Source organism: Falco rusticolus, chromosome 4, assembly GCF_015220075.1.
Source record: "Falco rusticolus isolate bFalRus1 chromosome 4, bFalRus1.pri, whole genome shotgun sequence".
Classification (NCBI taxonomy): domain Eukaryota; kingdom Metazoa; phylum Chordata; class Aves; order Falconiformes; family Falconidae; genus Falco; species Falco rusticolus.
In genome coordinates this window covers 44,052,487-44,073,728 of record NC_051190.1, presented here as the reverse complement: position 1 = coordinate 44,073,728, position 21,242 = coordinate 44,052,487, and the positions used below count along the sequence as shown (strand labels likewise).

Here is a 21,242-nt window from a genome sequence, read left to right as displayed (position 1 = left end):
AGCTCCCCCGCGGCTGGGCGCAGGTGCCAAAGCACCCCCAGGCTGGCAACTGTGGGTGCAGGCAGGGTGTGCTGCCCAAAACACCCCGGGGGCTGAGCGTGGAGGAAACTTTGTACTTTCCCGACGGTTTATAGCTGCTGTTTCCAGACATTTCTCACCCCTTCGGGCTCAGCTGCCACCTCCTCACCCAGCTGGGGAGCCCGGCACCGGCCCTTGAGTGCCCCAGCTCTGCAAGACCCCGGGGAGCAGAGCCCTGGCACAGCCCAGTGCGACGGGTCACATCCTGCCCCAGCCCAAGAGCTGGGGCACAGCCCCAACACCCTTCTGCCTCCGCTCCCCTGGCATAACACCCTGCAGCCATTTCATTAATTCTGTTTATTTCTTTTTTTGTTGGTTTGGTTTGGTTTTTTGTGGGGTTTGTTTTTTGAAGTACCATACAAAAATCCTCTTACAGTAACAAATACTGGGTTTACATTAGTAAACATCAACAGAAAGAGCATAGAGAACTACTGCTGGTAACGAACAGCTGAAGTGGCAAATTATTTATTATTGCATATACCTAGGAACTAAAATCTCAGGAGCAATCACGCAGCCGCCACATCCTCTCCGAGAACAAAGCCTCTGGTGACATGAGAGCCCTCGAAGGGGTTACATGGGGGAGTACGGAGCATCCCAAGCTGGACAGGGAGGGGACAAGACCCCAGCTGTGCCCCGGGGAGCAGGAACAGCCACATTGCACCCACGGGAGAGGGGTGTGTGGCTTGGCTGGGGGGACACAGGGAGGGCCACAAGCAGCAAAGCACAGCCCAGGGCCTTGAAACACATCGTTACCGGGTTCGGCCGGCGGCATGAACAGCACGAGCAAAAGCATCAAAGGACAAATAACTAGCTTATTCTGGGGGAACGGCACTGCAGGGAGCTCAGGGCTTGCAATTCTACCCCAGTGGGGGCAGAGGAGGGAAAATCTGCATTTCAGGGAGCCAAGTCAAGCACCGTCAGGGGAAGGCAGCCCTAGGGAAGGGCATTTTCCTCCTTGTCGTACACAGGACTCGTGAGCAGAGCTCTGTCTGGGATGGGCCACGGGGATGGGTGCTGGCGGGCAGGGAGGGCACTGCTGGAAGATGCAGGGGGTGACCAGGAACCCCTGCGCTCATGCTGAGCTACCCATGCTCCTGGGGAGGAAAAGGCTCCAGCTGAGTGACGGGAAGGGACATCACAAGGGAGAACAGCAGAAATTCAGCTGGAAGGATAAAAAAACCTAACCAGTCAAGAGAAGCTGGAATTTCCCCGGCCAGCAGAACCCAGGCAAGCACCAAGCAAAGTGTTGACAAGCAACAGCTTGAAGCTGGAGACTCTCCCGGATGCTTGGCAGGCCATGGCACGTGCCGGGAGCAAACCCCCTGGCAGCACCGGCCCCGAGCTCAGGCTGTAGGAGCCCATCTGCCTGCAGCCTGCCCCGTGGTGCAGGAATGAGCACAGGACCAGCATGGAGTCCCCACGCTGAAAATGTGCCACCACGACCAGTGTGGGAGCCTGGCAGAAAGCTCTGGGGTGCTGGCACGGTGCTCTCAGCCATCCTACAGACCCAGGGAGGCCCCTGCAGACAGAGCTACGAGCGCCGTGCCTCCCTGCCCCATCCTCACATGCTCTCATCTCTCACCTGCCCCAGCCCAAATTATTCCCTTAATTATCCGTAACAGCTTTTCCCAAGTGATCCCCAAAGCCAAACACAGCTTCTCCTGGGCTCTGCACCCCGCAGCTCCTATTGACTGCCCCTTCCACAGCACTTGGGCACCTGAGCTGCGATGGGTCAGGGACAGCACTGCTGCCCGGCATCCTCAGAGTGCCAAACACCAACAAACCAGAACCAGAAAACACGGCCCGGGGCCTGGAGAGGGCATGCAGAGCAGCGAATGGGGTCTGTACAGTCAAGCATAGGAGTTGAGCCACAAGCAACGGGAATGGGATGCTTGCTCCATCAATCCCAGATCCAAAAGGATCTGGGCACCAGCTCAGAGCAGGGCAAGCAGCAGAGCTGACCAGGGGAGGAGGGACAGCGTGGTCCCCGACGCAGATGGGATGTCAAGGACTCTCAAGGACAGGATGCAGGCAAAGCATGAGCACGCAGCACCCTGCAGATCCAGTGGAGCCCTAGTCGCAACACAAAACAGAAGTGGCAAAGCCAACAGCAACCACCAACCCATCCTGAGGATGCAGCCTCCAAGAGGGAAAGAGCCTCTCTGGCAAACCAAGAGGACAATCAATGCTTTCTTCAAGGCAGGCAGACAGGACAACCCAGTAAAGCAAATGCCACCACAGCCTCAACTCTCAGCCCAAGCCCAGTTTTTAAAGCTCTTCCAGGCCACCTCCATTGCCCTCGAGCCTTCTGAGCTCTGAGACACCAACCCCCTGCCCATGCCAGCCAGCTATGATGGGCAGCACTACAGCAACCCCCAGCTCCTTCACCCCAAGCCCCCATACAGTACTCATGATTATAAGTGCTTTGCATACATAGTTCGACATCATGCATATACATTTCTATGCGCTAAGGCCCTTGGCCCAGCAGAGATACCATCCTCCTGCAGCAGAGAGGTCCTTCATTTTGTGTAGGGCTCGTAGTGTGTGTTGGACTCCGGCCCCCTCCTGCTTCAGCTGGCAGGACCCGAGTCTGCAACAGCCTGGCCAGCTGCTGCCCACGCGCTTGTGTATCGTAGTGGCAGTTCAGCAAACACCAGTGCTAAGTAAGCAGCCGATTACAAAAAGAACCATATTTACAGAGCTACAGTTAGCTTCAATGGGTTACGTTTGCAGAGATTCACCGAAGACAGCCAGAAACAAGCAGCTGTGCATCCCATCGATTCTGCCGGGAAAAACACGGGTACCAACATGGATTTCACAGCTTAGTTGGCACAACTAAGGCGAGAGATTCATCGCTAACCAGATCCTCCCTCCCCAGACAGCAACACTCAAGAGGTGGTTATGACACTAGGGAACAGGACTGTGAGGTGGGGCACAGCATGGAGCAGAGGCCTCACCCAAGAAGCCCCACGGAGGATGGGGTTTCTCCTTTCTAAGTAAGTCTCTGCACGGAAGAGCAGCACCCCTCGTACCAGACATAACCGCAGCCTGCAAGATCACTGAGGGAAGTGAGAGTGGAGGATGCACACACTCAGCAGAGCCTCCTCCTCTGCTTCCTCCGGCATTCAGGCAGGGAGCCCCTGGGTCACAGCAGCGCTCGTGACTGCTCAGCTGGGGTGGTGACCAATGCCGTAGCGCACCAAGGAATTGGGAACCTAGCTCTACAGTGATACACAGCGGGGCGACCTGCCAGCAAGAAGGGGATCTGACCTGCTTATCAGGGAAGGGGAGGGGGCTGTGCTCGCCCCCAGCAATTCAATCACAACTGGATTCCACCTCCTAGAGGCTGGAGCCCACTGGTAATCGACAGCCCAGCCTTTCTGTCCCACCAGCCAACACGGGTTTCAGCTACTGACCAAAAGGGACATCAGGAACGGTCACAAACATCTCAGAGGCTCTGGAGGGGCAGGAGCACAGAGACTCAACTATACAGGGTGCAAGAGTCCAGAGCCAGAAAGCAGCGCCCTGGGGAGAAGCTGAAGGCAGCTGTTGTGTTGTGCATGGGCTGCTCATCTGGCTGGTGGCTGGGAAAGGACCGGGTGAGCCAGCGTGACATTCAGGGAGTCATTGTGCTGCACCAGGGACGTGTGCTTGTAGTGCAAGACCAGGTCCTTGAGGGAGGCGTAAAGGTTGTAGGGTTCAGCAAACCCGTAGCCGGTCGCTGTTTTGTAGATCACGCAGTGCTTGGTGTCACCATCCACCCTGCCAAGGAGACAAGCACAGGTCAGCAGCCCACCAGGGAGCCCCATTGGGACAGGGATGACAGAGGACAAGCGGGTATCACCGAAGTAGCCCAAAGATACATGTGTCCCTGGCAGGAGGAGCCAAGGCACACGGGAGACCTCAAGCAAGCCCAGCCTGCCAGCTGACGCCTCCAACAGCCTCCAGCATCTGGCGAGAAGGGCAGAGCAATATGGGGGCGCAGCCTGTGCCAGCCCCATCCCACCACGCCTGCACGGGACTACTTACACCACGGAGCAGGCGTAGCATCCCTTCTGGCTGCTCTCGCGGATCAGGAAGGTGCCGTCCCGCTTGCCACACAGCATCTCTTCTGCCTGCAAGCGGTTGATCTTCCCCACGTACCATGTTCGTTCCTCGTGGTGGGGCAACTCCTCCTCCTCATCCATCATGGAGTACTGGCTGCAGTCGAGCACAGGTGGGGTCAGGCTCTCTCAGCTTGGGCACACGGCCCCCACATCTCCCCTCCCACTGCTAGCTGCTGTCACCCTTTCCAGAAGGAAGATGTCCTCAGCTCCCAGGCAGGGCAACAGGACTGGCCCGCAGCCCTGGAGCAGGCAGAACCAGCTGCGCAGCCTTGCGCTCCTGCAGCCCCCCACAACCCACCACACGCGAGCAGGGACACTCACTCCTCTGTCTCGTTCTTGATGCCCAGCCACTCGTTAATTTTCTTCTGCCTGGCACCCTTCTGCGTCAGCCACCTGGGGAAGGAGGCAGAGCTCAGCGCAGGCGGGCCCGGCCGGCGCCTGGGCCAGGCACCACCTGCGCAGCCACCACCAGAGGGCAGCAGCCGCCCCCCGAGGGCCGGCCATGCCCGCAGGCCGCACGCTGCAGGGCCCGCTGCTGCACCCGGCCAGTCCGACAAGCCCCCAAACCCTGGAGGAGCCAGCTGGATCGCTCCCGGGCTGGGCTGGAAGGGTGGCAGGGCCCTGTTCCCAGCCCTCAGCGAGGGCAGGCACTACGTACACCAAATACTGGTCTCGCAGTTTGCGTAGCTGCATGAGGTCTGGCTTGAGGCTGTTCATGCGCTTGTCGATCTCCCGGTTCTCTGAGGCTTGTTTCTTCAGGTCCTGCTCCAGCTTCATCTTGCTGTCGTGGATCTCCGTGATGCGAGACTTGAGCTTCTCTGAGTTCATGAGGATCCTGGGAGAAAGAGGGGGGTTTAGGCTGTGAGCCAGAGTGGGGGAGGCAGAGGAGGCTGCCTGCCAGCTCCAGCCCGCAGCACACTGCTGGAGACAAGGACTGCGCATGCCTCGGCTCTGTGCTGGGCCAGGATGATCCTTCCAGCCCCCAGAGCCCTTCCCCAAGCAGGGCAGGTCACCACCCCGCCCTGTCCTCACCGTTGAACCTCCTTCTCGTTGCCCTCCCGCCGGAAGCGCTCGATGTACTCCTTGCTGCATTTCTCCTGTGTCTGACACTGTTCCTCAAAGATCTTGATCGTCTCGTTGAAGGCCTCAATTGCTGTCCTCTTCATCTGCAGTTCCTGAGAACAGAGGGGAGAGCTGAGGAAGGGGGAGCATTTGGGCAGGTTTGGAGCCCATTTGCATCCCCTCTTTCCCCCTCCCCAAAGCAGCACCATCCTTGCTGCAGCCAAAATATCCTCGTCTTCAAAGCCCCTTCTCTGGGGAGTCCCCTCAAGTCCAGCAGCAGACAAATGGGAGAGCAGGTGCCCGATCTCTGCTCTCCTCTGTGCATAGCGGTGCAGCTGCCACAGATATTGGGTGCTGTCAGGGCAGCCCGTGGGGAAGGCAGTGCCTGCCTACCTGGGAAGTGCGTGTGTACTCCTCATACAGCAGGTCATACTCCCAGCTCTTGTCCTGGTACTGCTGGTGGTAGACCTTCAGCTGCTCCCCAACGGCTTCCACGCTGTCCTCTTTCACCACTTGGTCCTGCCATACACACAGCCTCCGTCAGGACCTGCTCCTGCCCTACAGCAGCCCCTCTGCAAGGCAGCTGGTCCCACAAAACCCCAGCAGCCCCGCGGGATGGCTGTCACCCCACAAAGCAGTGTCCCAGCAGGCAGATGGACACACATGGATGGACAAGCAAATGCCCCTGGTTCAGTCTGTGCTGGCCAGCTGCGTCCCTGTGGCGCAGGCCTCACCTGCTGGTACTTGGAGATGGGGTAGAGCAGCCTGGTGTCCAGCTTGGCATTGTACTGGGCAAGTGACTCATGCCGGTAATGGGTGATGAGCTCCACCACCGAGCCGAAAGTCAGGGGCTCTGAGAAGCCGTACTTCCCCTCCCGGTGAAAGATCTTGATCAGCTTGTTATTGCCTCCCTTCCTGTAGTGGGGAGGGGAGAGGAGAGGGCACTTGTCACCATCCCAGCACCCTACACCGGTCTGACGTCTCAGCACCCAGGGGACACATGCCGACAGCTCCAGCCCAGAGCAGTGGAGGCTCTTGGGGACCCCAGCTCCCTACCTGAGTGTGAGTGTGTACTCCCCCTGGATCTTGCTGGAGGCATCGCGCACCAAGAAGGTACCATCCGGTGTGTCCCGTAGCTTCTCATTCACTTCCTCCCTGCAAGGAACGTGATTGTCACAGCCTGTGAGGTGCATCCAGAGCTCCCCTAGACAGCTTGATGGACGTAGCACCCAGCATGTGAGCTGCCAGCCCACCCCCTTACCGAGAAATGTCACCCCAGTACCACTCGGCATCCTGCAAGGACACGCTGTTCCCATTGGCCAAGCTGGCTGCACTGGGCTTTGGCTTAGGTGGTTTTGGAGGCAAGGCTGTAAGAGAAGGAGGGTTGAAACAGGGGGAGCCTAAATCCCAGCTCCCCACAGGCAATCCCTTGGAGCGCTGAGCCCCTCTCCCTGCAGTGACTGTCCTGGGAAGCCCCCTTGGCTGCCACACTGCCAGGATCGCAGCAGAGGAATTTCTCCAACTGGCCTCCAGGCACAGCTGGGCTACAGAAACACCCTGAGTAACCCGCTCGCTCACGGGGGCAGAGACTCCACACCCATGGAGCACAAATGCCTTGGGCCTCAAGGAAGGGGCATCTCAGTACCTGGAGGCAACTGTTCTGGCTCCAATTCCTTCGTCTGCAGAAGTATCTCCAAAAACAGCACGGAGAAGTCAGGGCTCAGCTCTGGGCTGCAGGGAGAGAGAAGCCAAGTAAGAACAGCGGTTGTGGGGGAGAACTTGGCACTGGCTCCTGTGCCCCCTGGGCAAAGGGGCAGCCGGGGTCAGCTTGTTCATCCCAGCTGCCAGATTCCAGGCTGACACAGAAGCAAAGGCTCTGCCCTAGCTTTGAGTCCCACCTCTGCGTGCTGCCAGCAGCTCCAATCCACGTGCAGCGAGGCAGGGGCTGTGGGCAGACCTGCTGTTACAGGCTGGACTCCCTGTACTGGCAGGCACAGCGGCCAATGCTGGAACCCAAAAGCCTCACGTACCTGGCGCCAGGCAGCCGGAGAAGAAGGGGGCCGAAGATCTCTCCCAGGGCCCGAGGGTGGAGGCTGTTGCTCTCGGCCTGCTGCGATACCTTCCCCAGATGCCGAAGCAGGAACTGCAGGGTGAGCGTGTTCTGGAGCGGGACCGCAGGCGACTCCAGGGCCAGCAGCAGCTGCTTCCGGCAATTCTCTGGCTGAGGGATCTCTGGGGAGAGAACAAGACACGATGGGAGGGCTGGGATAACCGGCACCGCTCTCCACACTCTGGCTGCGTCACAGTGCTGTCAGCAGCAGGGGGCATGTACCCCATAGGGACAGGACTTATTTTAATACCCCACACGCGTCCATCCCACCCAGCCACCCATTCCCAAGTGTGGCCAGGGGAGGCTCTTACCCTGCAGGATGCGAAGGATGTCTCCGTGCACGGACACCGGCACCACAGGGGAGGGCAGGTCCTGCAGGTAGCCTCGCAACGCCTCGCCCAGGGAGTGCATGTCAAAGGGCTCCAGGTCACCCAGGGTCCAATCTGCCAGGGCACAGATTTCCCATGGGTGATGGGCGCAGCGCCACGCACCCAGCCAGCAGCTCCAGTGCTGCCGGCACCCATCCTAGAAACTACCTCACACCACCCGGCCACCTACCACAGAACATGGCAGCCTGGCACCCCAAGAGAGGTCAGGCACCATCGTAACAGAGGATGCTTGGAAGTGCCCCCTGCACCCCAGAGATTCACTCTGGGAACCCAGGCAGGGTCCCCCCTGGTGGGGGGTAGAGGTCATTTTGGGTGCTCACACCCTTTGCTCTAAGCCTGCCACACGAATTCTGCACACCCACAACCAGGGTGACAGTTTTGTTCCGTGCTGCTGGTACAGACCAGCACAGACTGACCTGCCACTCATTGAACCCAATGGGGAAAACGTCTCCCTCAACGCACGGCACCCCACGAATGTGAGGCGCAGGCTGTCAGGAGAGCACATAAAGCCTGTCCTGCAAGCAGCGCAGCCAGAGCTGACAGCACTGCGTAGTTGGGGTTTACAAGAACGCCTACAGAAGGGGACAAGCAGCGTGGTGCTGGATGATGCCCAAGGCCAGCCGAGAGGCAGACAGCTCCAAAGGCTCCCCGGCAGAGACATCAGCTGCTGGCACAGTGGAGCCAAGGCTCCAGCCACCAAGCTGAGCTGGAAAGATCCTCCCCTGCTTATTAGTGGTGTGACAGAGCCAGAGAAGCCTCCACCAGCCCATCAGCAGAACACCCCAAGAGCGGGGCAGCCCAAAGAGACTGCAGGAGACAAGCACAGGGGTTCATTTGCTGGCCTGTGAGTCTCCGAGCCAGCACCACGTCCCTTTGCTCCAGCCCAGGGACAGTGGCAGGAATCGCCCCTCTCCCATCCCTTCCGCAAGAGACAGGGATGTGTTGGGACAGGGACGGCCCAGCCCCACAGGCAGTGTGCCGGGAGTCAGGAACTGCCGGGGACAGGCGAGCCTGGCCTGGATTGCATTACTGCTGGCGCTGTCACATCCACTAATCTCCTCCATCTGAGCCGATTCGCCTCCTCACCACGCAGAGCTGGTTCTTACCGGTTCTCAGCGCTTGCCTCAGTTCGGAGCCAGATGTCCTGTACAACATCTCGCTGTCTAACCCTGCGGAAGCGGGGACATTGCTGTTAGCTGCGAGCCGTGCAGCTCCCAGCGCACACACCATTTCACTGCCAGCTCTGCGACCACACGCTGGCCGGGCAATAGCCATGGCACAGCTAACCAGGCCTGGACGGTGTCCAAGCCAATCTCCTGCAGACACTGCTGCCGTCCCCTAGGCCCCCAGGGCACCTGGTGTAGTGGCTCCGTTTCTGCCTTCCATGGCACCCATCCGGGCTGGAACCACTTCCCAAAACCCCAGCACCCATCTGGGGCACGTAGGTGTCCTGCGTGCAGAGCCAGCACCCTCACCCCAGGTCTCTCCACAGGGTGGCACAGCAGGGTCAAGCCTGGCTCTAGGGAACAGTGGCTCAAGCCAGAGAGGAGCGGGAGGGCCTCCCCTTCTGCAGGCAGCTGCATCCTGCCTGTCCCACAGAGCTCGGTCCAGTGCCAACAGTTTTTAAAGACAGATGCCTCCCCCTCTGCCCTCACTGTGGGCTTTCAGGGGGTATCAGCCCCTCAGTGCATCCTCCCTTACCTTTCTTCTCAATAGCTTCCACCAGCTTCACCAGCAGCGGCGGTGCAATCTCGGGAGGGCTGAACTGCTCCTGCAAATCTGGGAGAGGAGATCCTAAGGGAGAGGGAAGGAGAGAAGGGGTCAGCCCCAGCTCAGCCCCTAGCAGATGCTCTGCAGCAGAGCCTGGCCAGGGCACAACCCACGCTGTGCCCCACAGCAGTCTGACAGCGAGGAAAGCCACAGCCCCTGCTGCGAGGCTGCAGCCCACGCAAACGCTGCAGGGAGGCTGCGGGGAACCTGTGAGCTGGCCCAGAAACCAGCACGGCACTTGTTGAGCCCAGCCTCACTCGGAGCCCCTGACGGGGTGTGCACAGGGGGACCCCTACGGCTCCCTGCAGAGGCCAGGAGGCAAAGCTGATCCCCCCCAGGAACCCCGGCACCCTGGGCAGGCAGTGCAGGGGTTACCGGGGCTCCTGGAGCTTGGGCCGGGTTTGGTCCCTGCCCAGCACAGGGGCAGTGCAGAGCTGGCAGAGGAGCACGGCCAGGGAGCTCGCTTGCGGTGGCGAGCTGTGATTAATTCAGCGATTCAGACAGAACGCCATGTCAGCAAATTCCTGCCCTTGATTGCTCGTTTAACATGGAAACCAGCCCTCTGCCTCCCCCTCCCTGTGAGCCCACAGCCTCCGTGCAAGCAGTTCCAGGGCGCAGACAGCCCGCAGCACGGGACCGGGGTCCTCCCCTTCCCAAGGGATCTACGGCCCCCCATCGGGTGACATGTCACTGCCCCTTCCAGAAGATCCCGAGGTCCCACTGTGGGATCCCCCCTTCCCCTGTGCTGGAGGGGTGACACATGCTGGGGCAAGAGCACGCAGGCCTGGCGAGGCAGCTGCCAGCGGGAGGCTTGCCGAAGGACGAGCAGTGCCAAGCTCCGTCTCCCTTCCAACCGAGCACCAGCCGATGCCAGAGGCTCCTCCAGGCCGGTCCACAGCCCCAAGCAGACCCTGGGGAGCCCACGGTCAGCGAGGACACCCAGCACGCTCCGCTCTGAGGAGGCAGAGCCAAAAGGCTGCTCCCCATTGCAAAACACAGCTCTGCTGTCATGGATCCGACCTGAACTCGCCTGGTGTGGTCTCGCCACGAGGCACAGCAAGCTGAAACTCTGCAGCCAGCTGAGCCTCCTGCACCCGCAGCCTCACGGGGAAGATGAAGCCGCAGAAAGGGGAGCAAATGGGGCAGGCACCCAGCGGTTCTGCAAGGGCCTGTGCTGCTGGGGTGCAGTCCCCCACCAGAGAGATCCCCTGGGCAGGGGATGGGGCCCAGCATGGTGCTGGTTGGGGTGGGGAAGCTGCAGGCAAACTGCCAGGCTGGCAGCTCCGAGCCTGACCCTTGGGAAGGGCTGAAGGGAGAGTAAATACTGGTGCTGCCCACGTGGCCCGGCCGGGAATGTGCTGCTTCAGCAGGCAGCAGCTTGCCTTTTTTATCAGGCAGCCTGTGCAGGAGCCAGCAGCGGCTCCCGAGCCTGCCGGGCCTCCGGGCTGGGCTGCGGCAAACAAGGCTGCTCACAGCACGGCCGGGGCAGCTGCGGAAATATTTCCGAGCCGCATTTTCCGCTCGTGTTCTCTGTGGAAGGCAAACACCAGCAGCTCATAAATTCACCGGTAGAAACTGCTGGGTCTTGCCGCTCATCAGGGCCAGCCCTTGCTCCCAGCCGTGGCACTGGCCCTCCTCCACGGGTGACACTGGGGACAAAGGGATCCCTGCCAGCCAGGACAGGACCCGGGAACCAGGGCAGAAACACCACCAGCTATGAGCTTCGTGGGGCAGCCAGGAGACATCTCTGCGCCTCCCAAAGTGCACAGACCACAAAGAAATAACACAGGCTTGGCTTAAATACAGTTTCTTGGTTGCAAAAACGTGCCTCCCCACCAGCATTCCAGCAGGCTGCGGGTAAAATGGCCCTGGGGGTTTTGAATTGCTACCCATCGGGTCCCAGCTGAGCCCAAAGGGGAGGCTGGCTGTGGGGACATACCCACAGGGGACAGGGCTGGCACCCCCCACGCGTGCCCTGGTACAGGACCCTCACTCTGCTCCACCCCCAGGCGGGACACAGACAAGCCGGCTTTTGGTTTCTTTCCCAACCTTTTCTGTGTGTCAGGAGCTTTGGCGTTCATCATCTTCCACATCCCAAAAGATTCCCCCCCCTGCGCTGGGTTTTGACCACCTCAGACACACCTCCACCAAGCCCTGCTTGAAAAGAGGAGGAGGAGGAAGCCCACGAAAGCAGAAATAAAGCCCCCGAGGGAGTGCAGGGCTGGATGCAGGCAAGCTCGATGCATCCACCGCAGAGCATGTCCCGGGCTCCCAAGGGGAGCTGCTTTCTTGGAAAGGCAGGTTGTGAGCGGGATGACTCAGGTCAGCAGCTCTCGCTGCCAACCCAAACGCACATCCCAGCCGCATTCCCACCCTGCGGAGACATTTTCTGGGGCCACCCCTCCAGCTCTGGGAGCAGGAGCATGGGAGGCAGCTGCGGGGAGCTGCATCAGCCCCACCACCCTGGTTTCTGAGACAGGGGCTCCTTTCCATTCCTTAAGAGCCCAGAGATGTTTCACACAGCTAGAAGCTGCGGGTCCCAGGCAGAGAAGGATGGGGAGGACGTAGGATTGCCAGCCGGGAGCATGCTCTGATGTCCACCAATGCCTGCTACTGAGTACGTCCCATGTGCACCGCCACGAGGTCTTCTGCAAGGCATGGGAAGGCAAAGCGTGGCTATCACCCTTGTCTGCCCTCTCAGAGCACCCAGGGGCTGCTGGGGCCCTGCCACAGGGTTGAGGTGCCTGGGAGCAAAAAAAGTAGCCAAAGAGAAGGCAGCTGCGGCAGCTCCACAGGCAGTGCTGAGGCACAGTGGCTCTCCCAGCTCCCGGACCAGGTCCGTGCCAAGCCCAGCACTGACTGGGAGGCAGCCGCAGGTGCAGGACAGCCCATGCCTTGCCCGAGGGTGGCTGCGCAGCCCCAGCGAGAGCTCTGCGATCCGCAGGGAGGGATGGGTGCCAGGCAGACAAGCAATTAGCTCCAGTTCTCAGAAGTACTCTTTTAGACCCTGACTTTTCTCCTCTTGCCCAGAGACAAGTAATTGTGTGTCTCAGTGGCGCTGAGCAGCTCTTGGCAGGGAGCGGTGCCCCAGGCGCTCCAGAGGCAGAGGCAGGGAGGTGGTTGGGAGAGGTCAGGACATATTCCTAAAGGGAGGGAGCTGGGCAAAACCCTCAGCAGAGCAACGAGAGGGACCAAGGACCACGGGGATCCTGGCTGGTCACCCGCCAGAGAGGGAGAAGGATCTTGGAGAGGTAAGAGTGGGAACAAGGCTCGTCCCAAGAAGCTCTGCTAACCACACTGATAAGCTGGAGGAACAAAGTGTTTTTCTCTTGGCCAGGACACAGCGTGAGCCCACACCCCCAGGCAACTCCACTGCATTGCTGCCAGCTTCACCGCTGCCCTGCAAAGCCACTCACACATCCTCATCCGCTGCACGCTGGGAGTGAAGGTGTCTCAGAGAAACACGGCACGCAGCAGGGCTTACCTTGCTCCAGAGCCTCTGGCAGCCGGCAACCACTGGCCCCCGGCGTGGCTGGCAGGGGTCTTTGCACTCGGGGCCGGTGAGAGGGAACGGAGATCTTCACAGGCCCCACGTACTCCACGTACGTGCCAGGGAAGTCGCCCTTCTGCTTGGTCCGCTCGTTGACACCCAGGATCCACCCAATCTGATTGGGGGTCTGCTCATCCCCATCTTTGAAGCCCAAGGCTTGCAGGGCCCCCTTGCTCACCACCAGGATGTCCCCAGGTAGTAGATCAATGTCCTCCTCACGCTCCTTGCGGTAGGGGTAGAGTGCACGGTACTGGAACCCATCGGTGCTGCCCATTTCTCTGCCGTGGGGAGAAGGGTTCTAAACGCTGAGGCAGCACGTTTCACGCGGGAGAGGAGAGGCCTCAGAGGCAGCTCTCCCCCATCAGCACTCAATGTCTCTGCATGAACCAACACCCCAGGAGCCTGGTCTGGGCGCCCTGGCGCGCTTAGGTGCAGCCCCTTTTTCTTAGCTTGAAACCACGATTCAACCAAATTATGGAGCAAAGGGAGAAGGAGACAAACATAATCCAGCACTTGTGAGTGGGCATGCAGCAAAGAAACAGGAGAGCAGGATCCGCTTCACCAAAAAAGAAGCAGGTTTCTTGGAGTCCAGGGGGCAAAAGCACAGCAGGCTTCCAGCCCAGAACGGTGTGGCATGCTATGTCTCCCTTCCCAGTGCCTGCAAAGAGAAGACTTGTCACCACGCAGCAAGGCACCCTGCATCCTCCTGAGACGCCAACATTCAAACCAGGGGTGCAGCTGAGAGAGGCAGGACTTGTTTCTCTCCTACCTACCAGCTGATGCTGAGCCCTAGATCCAACCAGGACATGCTAATATCAATTTACACTCCCAAAAAGCAAGAGAGGAGCCAGCGGCTGCAGGCAGGAATGCCACCTCCTTCTGCTACAGTCAGGCACCAGCTCTGCATCTTAAAGAGTCTCACTCCTGCTTCTTCAGCTTACCCTCCTCACAGCACTTACGCAAACAAGAAGACAACAAGTGGGACAAAACAGCCTTTATGCAGGAACTTTTGCATACAGAAAAGGGTGACCTTGCAACCACCAGCTGGAGGCCCTGAATAGGAACAAAAGAAAACAGATTTAACCTCTCCTTGTTAAATCCATTAAATTTCACAGGTCACCTTTACATCTTCCCATACATTCCCCCACAAAGTCATTTTCTGAAGGTAGCTGCCCACAAATGTAGGTTAACCGAGCTTTCAGCAGAAGGCTTTTGAGATGCTTTGCTATTCCCACAGAACAGCACTTCAAAGCTTTGCTCTGAGCAAAGCAAATTTTTGAACTTTTCAAAAGCAGTAAGAGCATCAAGTGCAGGCATGGGTTCTTTTTGCAGAGATGGAGGTGAAAGGAGTTAAAAATAATCCTTAGAAGCCTTCAAGTCTACTTAAAGCTGCTAACTGCCTTTCAGCTATTCAGAGAGAAATTGAAGAGTATGCTGCCTGCCCTGCCCAGAAATCCACCAAAAAGAACAAACCTGGGTTATGACATGTTGTTGAAGGGATGTATGAGCTGGGGCATTCCCACCAGCCGAGCACGTCCTCTTTTCCCATCCCCTCCCAGCCGCACGGGCCAATATTCCACCTCCTCCAGGCAAATCTCAGTGTTCCAGTTCCCCCAGCCACAGCATGCAACTGAGGACTGGACCTACAAGGCACTGGGGCAGTCAGAAACCAGCCTTCCCAGGGACACCCTAGGCCTGCTGAAATGCTGCAGGACCTGTTAATGGCTTGAGCTGTTTTGGCCCAGAAACCACCAAACCCAGCTCAAACTCTTGAGTCTCATCTGAAAACTATTAGTGAGCAGGAAGGTGCTTCTCAGGGCTGTGGGAGCCTCTGCAGAGGGAGGTGAGGAGGCAAAGGGAGCCAGGCCACCCCTCCCAGCGGGGTCAATGCACAACCAAGCATGGCACGAAGCCAAGGCTGCTCTGACCGCTGGTTGGACTCTGCAAAAAGGCACTAATGTTGGTGGATCTGCAGCATTTCAAAATAACCCTCCCAGGCTGGCAACATGCTACAGCTCACATCAGCTACAAACCCCTCTTTCCTCTTGCACGTGCTACCACCCCTGCAAGTTATCAGAAAGTCTGAGGTTGGTGCAAGCCCCCCAGAGGAGCCAGCTTCACCTCTCTGCAGCCAGGCTCTCCGGGACAGCACCACGCTGCGGGCTCCTTCCCTTGACAAAGAGGAAAGGCACAAAGAGGCTGTGGCACATGAAACCCGTGCAGCAGCCAGGGCCCGCGCTAGTTGCCTGAGCTTGGGCAAGCGTCCCAGCTGGGCTATCTTTGCCATGAACCAGCAGGCACTGCCCTCGGGGAGGTAAGACGCTTGCAGCCAGGCTCTGGTGGGCGGGGAACAGGACTGAGCCTGATCCGAGTTGCTGGAGAGCTTCTCCGGAGCTCCGGGAGCAACATGAGGTTGCCGGATTCATGAAGAGACCCCGGGGAGGTCCCTGGTGTTCACAGGAGAAGCAGCACATCCCAGCACAGTTGCCGTGCAAGCTCCCACCACGCCGGGATGGCAGCCGCAGGGAATTCGCAGCACAGCCCGCGCTTCCCCAATCCAACCAGCCGCAGCCAGGAAAATATTACTTCATAATCCAGAGTATAAAGAGAGATTTATGACCAGGCTCACTGCCTGCCCCTCGCCCCTCTGAATGTTGCCTGTCAAGGTCCAACAGAAACGAGCTGGCAGTGCTGGGGGCACTGTCTGACTGCTGGGGGGCCACTGGGAAAGGCACCAGCAGCTCCTGCTCCTCCCAGAGAGGACAGACCCCATAAGGCACCCGGGGACAGCAGAGCCCAAACCCAGTGGGGTTGATGCTGCCCTGCAGGCACCTCCCCAGCTTCCACCCGCAGATCCCAGCCCCGACTCCAGGCGCCTCAGACAAGCCGGTGCAGCTGAAGAGGCTGGAAGGACAAAACGTTCAGCCCTGGCAAACTCGTTCAGTAGCTTTTAAAAGCAGGCCTGCGCGGAGGGGTGAGAAGAGGAGACAGTCGGTATGGAGCACCGAGTCCCTCCAAAGAGCGGGTCCCGCAGCTTCTGCTGCCCCATGCAGCTCCACCAACTCCTTCCAACCTTCTGTGGTGGGAAAGCAGAGACACAGCTCTGTGCCACCCTGGTTTCCACATCCCAGCGCATCACTGGGCTCATGGAAAAACAAGGATAATTTAAGAGCCAGCCTGGTCCTGGAGCAGTCTCACCTGCCTTCTCTGCACTCAGCCCATGTGGGGATCAAGTGCCCACGAATGTGGGTGAGGAGCCCCTCAGGAAACTCGAATCCGCATGGCTAATGCCGGCACTGTCCTCTCCAGGGGAAACAGTTGTCTTCTGTCCTGCCACAGATCCAGCGAGCAGCTTCCCTGGCTGAGCTCTGCATGCAGGGTGGCAGCCGCCGGTCAGGAAAGCTCTGCACCCCACAGACAGCAGCTGACTGAATCAATGTGTCTTTGGGGAGAGGCAACACACACTTCGCAGAGCCCTGAAACAGCTCTTTAGAGGGAAGGCAAGTTGGGGAAGGCAGCACTGAGAGGCCAGGACACGCACAAGCCTGTCAGATGCAAGCACACCTCTGAGCTGGGGTTCTGTGTGTGCACGAGAGCGGAGCAGCTTGCCAAAAGATTTCAGTGGGCCCAGCTCCAGGTTTGCTCAGCTCTCGGAGAGGAACCTCGTGTGTCCACACTGGCAAGCACTTGCTTAGGCTGCTCTGAAAATCTCATGCATCAGACATCTAAATACCTTTGGTAAATCTATCTCAGCGCCCAGAAACAATCCCTCGATTCATTAACTGCTGTCAATACTTTCTTTGTTTAATACATCGGTTTGAAACAAAAAACACATTACAAGTCTTTTTGTGTGTGCCCAGCGCACAAATAAAAGCATCTTAACATTTTAAATGTGGTTCCTGTGCTTTTTAACCCAGTTCCAAATGCAGTTTAAAGTGCAGCTTGACTTGAAGGGAGACTGAGTGTTACTGTCCCTCCAGTGAGGCAAAAGAATGCATAAAAATATTTAAAAGAAGACTATGCTTACAACAATCTACACAGCTCAAGTCTTTCCAAGTTACACGAGAGCCTTAGCAAGCAAGAAAACACCAAATCAAGTTTTGACAGCAAAACACTACATGCTAATGGGTTACAAACAACGAGAACGAACCTTTTTTTAAAATCAAAATAGAGAATAGGACAATGCAACAAGGGATGGAAACAAAAATGGACACAGAGCCGCCTGCCACATCGTGCCCTATCATGACAACTGCTGCTGCATGGAGCCTTTCTGCCCTACGCAGCCAAGGCAGTTCTGCTGGCTTCGCACCACGCGAGAGTGGCAGCAGCCTGCAGTACCAAGCACATGGTGGGTCATGCTGCGCCCACAAGCACCCAAACCACCGAGCAGCATCAGAGCCGAGGGCCAGAGCTTGGCAAACCGTGGTTTATAATTTGGGACAAACAGCACAGCAACCCCCCGTGCTCCTGGGCAGCCTCCCAGGCCAGCTTCCTCCCCTGCCCAGCCGAAGAGCCTGAACAACTCTCAAGGCTTGAGACACAGTGGAGGTGGCAATGCCAGGGAGCTGGCAGGAAAGGGAGCTGGAAATACTCTGCCAGATGCCTCTGGGGAAGCGGCCAGGGGAGTGGGGAGAGCTGGAGCTGCGCTGGGGGTTTGCACTCCCGGGCTGGCACCAGCCACGGTGCTGCCAAGGCAGCTGGTATTTCCCTCCAAAAAGGAAAAAGCGGCAGGGGAGGCAAGTTACACTGTGAGCCATGGCCAGGCCAGGGCTGCTGTCCTGACAGTGACCACATCCCAGCAGAGGCATGGGGCAGTTGAGGCCATTTTCACTTCTTTTCTCACCAAGAAATGCTTCCTATGCAGCCAGCAACAGAGCCTGAGCTACAGCAGCCTCCTGCCCACAGCCACCAGCTGCCCTTTGCCAGGGATACTGAGCATTTACTGCTCAGAGTGAAGTTTCATTAAATATTTTTCTTTGTTCACTGAAGCCCAAGGAAGTGAAGGAGTATCTGAAACATTTCACTGAAAAAGTAAACGTTATGGTTAGTAGGGATCTGAGGAGCCTAATAAATCACTGCCTTGGGATAACTGATACCTTCCTCATTTTTGGGAGACAACCGGAGGTCTCAGCAGCCGCCTCCTCAAAGGCTGGACAGTCCGAGAGCACCTCAGGCAATCTGCAGACCTATTCCAAGATTTCTCATGCTGTCCAGAGGCTTCTTCCGATGCTGGACCTTCTCGCTTCAGCTGAAGCTCGTCCTCTCTTATCCACCTCAGAAACTTTCTCCTCCCCACAAGACCCTTTTACTTGGCTGGAGACTTACACGCTGGCACCGAGTGGAGAAGGGCCAAATGCCTTATACCAGCACCATTGCTTCACTCCCAGCTCCTTTTACACTAGCCTCCAAGCAGCAAGAGCACATTACTTCCATTTTAGGAGCATTCACGCGGCGGGGTTTAGGGACTTTTTTCAGAAATAAACCCAGGAGCTGTATTTTGGCTACTTCCCTCAAAAACTACAGTTCTAAAAAAACTGAGTACATAAAAAAAATATTTAAATTGCTCTTGCTAACTTATCTGCTTAAAATCACATTCCCCAGGGTATTTGGAATTTATATGACGATTTATTAGCAGCTCTACACAGTACAGCAATCACATGAAGTAACCTACAAGGTGAGAAGTAACCACGTTAGCAGGCCAGCATTACTCGGGTATGGGTTGAAAGAGGAAAGACCTTCCAACTTGAGAAATCCACTGCCCCTTCCTCTGTTTGCTTTTTATCTTCCACTAGTCGGTTACTTTAGCTCCAAGCTGTGGCTCCAGATATTCCCAGAGGAATTAAAAGAGCCCTCGATATTATAAATACTCTTTTTCATTGTAAACACACCCCAGCACTCAGAGCAAAGCGCCAGAGCTCTGACACGGCTCCAAACTGGCTCTGCAAACCGCTCTGCTCCTCACCGCATTCCAGCTGAGCTGCGGTTTCTCTTCCAAGCCAGAGCTTTTGTCCAGCAAGACCCAACTGCGGGCAGAAAGGATGTTCCTGTGTGCCTAAAAACTTGTTCTAGTGAGTTAAAACCCGAGGGTTTGGGGCAGCAGTCACCTTTAGGAAGACCAAAGCCTCACCACGAACTGCACAGGCAGACTGAAGCACGATCTGCCCACGTCAGAGAAGAGAGTCACCAAAGAAACCTAACCATGGCTTGGATTTTCCCACATCATGGAAGAGTTGATGACTAGAGCAGAGGCCAACCCAGCCTTGGGGACACACCAGCCCTTCGCATGTTAGGGAAGGGTGGGGAAATGGCCAGGAAAGCAGTGATTTAGGCTATATTTACTCAGCTGTCTCCATTCCCTGCTCTCACAGAGAAAGTCACAGGGCCAGCTCCCCAGTGGCTCTAAGAGCTGCCCAGGAAATAAAAGCCATGCATTAATGGAGAGGAGAGACAGCCATTCTTCTGCCTTCCTGGCCACGGGTGCTCAAAGGTGCAACACTGGTGCCACTGCATCTTTTCACAGCTTTCACAGAACTCATTTTAGAAAGGTTTCCCCCCCGGGTTTTATTTCCCATTGAACACAGACCCCCAGGCAGGGAGGTATGGGACCGTGGGAATCCTCCTCTTCAAGGGGCAGAGAATCATCCGCAGGATTGAAAGAAACACAGCACACAAACCTCACTGGGAAGAGGTGGGCTGGCCACCATCCCCGAGCCAGGGTCTGAGGGCAACCGTGTCCAGAAGCAGCAAAGCCACAGCCACCCCCAGGCTGGACTCCAGCACACCCAGCCAGCCAGGCACATGCCTGGGCCGTCCGGACCCAGCCTGGGGGTTGCTGGGGAAGAACCGCGGTGGGGCCAAGCCCCCAGCCCAGGCTGGAGCCGTGCAGCCCTGACGGGCCGTTTTTCTCCAGCTCTGCCACCCAGAGCGTCTGGATCCTCGGCGACGGGGGCTGCACCGTGCCAAGGTGGGGGTCCCTGCACCAGTACCGCTGCAGGGGGAATGGCACAGGGGTCCCCGCGCTGGCACTGCTGGGGGGCACAGCCCTGGCACACGGAACGCACAGCCCAGCCCTGGCACCCCGGCGTGGGGCATGCAGCTCGGGCACAGGGGACATGCCCTGGCCCCTCGGGGCGGGGGGACTGGGCCAGCCCGGGGGTGGCACGGCGCGGGGGGCGGGCGGCACGGCCCTGGCAGCGGGGTACCCTGCGCTGGCACCGCCGGGAAGGGGACGGGGACAGCCCCGGTGCTGCCCCCGGGGAGCAGGCAGAGGCCCAGCCCGGGGGACACGGCGGGGCGCTGCCCCGCGGCGCCTCACGCTGAGAGGCCGCGCTCACCGCGGGTGCCGGCGCCGGCCCGCCCGCCAGGCCCCGGCTCTGGTTCCGATCCCGGCCTCGCTCTCCCCCGGCCCCGCTCTCCCCTGGCCCCGGCCCACCTCTTCGCCGTCCCCATCCGCCGCCGCTCGGCTCCAGCCCGCTCCTGCCTCCCAGCCCGGCGGCAGCCTGGGAAAGGGCCCGAACCCCGCCGGAACGGCCCGAACCCGCCCCGGAAAGACCCGACAGAGGCCAGAGAGGGACGAACCTGCCCGAAGCCTCGGCGGCCCCGCCCCTTCCCCCGATCGCCAGCCGCGATCGGGACCACGCCCCGAGCCCGAGCCGTTCCGGAAGGAGCCGAGGGGTCGCCAGCGCCAACTGCCGCGAGGCTCTGAGGAAGAGCGTGGCGGCGCCCCCTGGCGGCGGGTTGGGACCGCGGATCGGGCACGGCACCGGGCACCGGGGATGCACCGGGCACCAGGCATCGGGCACTGGGGCTGCACCGGGCACCGGGCACCAGGCACGGTGGCTGCACTGGGACTGCATCAGTCACTGGGTACCGGGGCAGCACCAGGGTTGCACCGGGCACCGGGCATTGCATTGGGCACCGTGCACTGCACTGGGCATGAGGCACGGGACACAGCACCGGAGACTGCACTGGGAAGCGGGTGCTGTGGACACGGGCCACTGCACCGGGCACCGGGTGCTGCACCAAGCACTGCACACCGGGTACTGCACCGGGCACCAGGTACCGGGTACTGCACGGGGCGCTGGGCGCTGCACTGGGCGCTGCAGACACCGGGTACTGCACCGGGCACCGGGTACCGCACTGGGCACTGGGAACCGGGCACTGCACACCAGGTACTG

The 21,242-nt window shown here is 58.7% G+C and overlaps 1 protein-coding gene across 4 annotated transcripts; it reads right to left on the bottom strand.

The window, feature by feature from the left end:
* Positions 1–360: 360 nt before the first annotated feature.
* PIK3R2 (phosphoinositide-3-kinase regulatory subunit 2) lies at positions 361–20,669 on the bottom strand. Of its 4 annotated transcripts, XM_037384889.1 has the most exons (17): positions 20,498–20,625; positions 14,025–14,118; positions 13,000–13,723; positions 9,447–9,539; positions 8,852–8,914; positions 7,668–7,799; positions 7,277–7,478; positions 6,892–6,977; positions 6,508–6,613; positions 6,303–6,401; positions 5,981–6,161; positions 5,640–5,765; positions 5,217–5,359; positions 4,843–5,019; positions 4,506–4,577; positions 4,108–4,278; positions 361–3,840 (listed from the first exon to the last, which is right to left on the bottom strand). In XM_037384889.1, the coding sequence occupies exons 3-17, from the start codon at positions 13,337–13,339 to the stop codon at positions 3,648–3,650; spliced, it is 2,184 nt and encodes a 727-aa protein (XP_037240786.1). In that variant the 5' UTR covers positions 13,340–13,723; positions 14,025–14,118; positions 20,498–20,625; the 3' UTR covers positions 361–3,647. The 4 variants fall into 4 exon arrangements, with proteins under 4 accessions (XP_037240786.1, XP_037240788.1, XP_037240785.1 ...); XM_037384891.1 differs by lacking the exons at positions 14,025–14,118; positions 20,498–20,625 and adding an exon at positions 20,644–20,669; XM_037384888.1 differs by lacking the exon at positions 14,025–14,118 and having other exon boundaries at positions 20,498–20,630.
* Between the last annotated feature and the right edge of the window lie 573 nt (positions 20,670–21,242).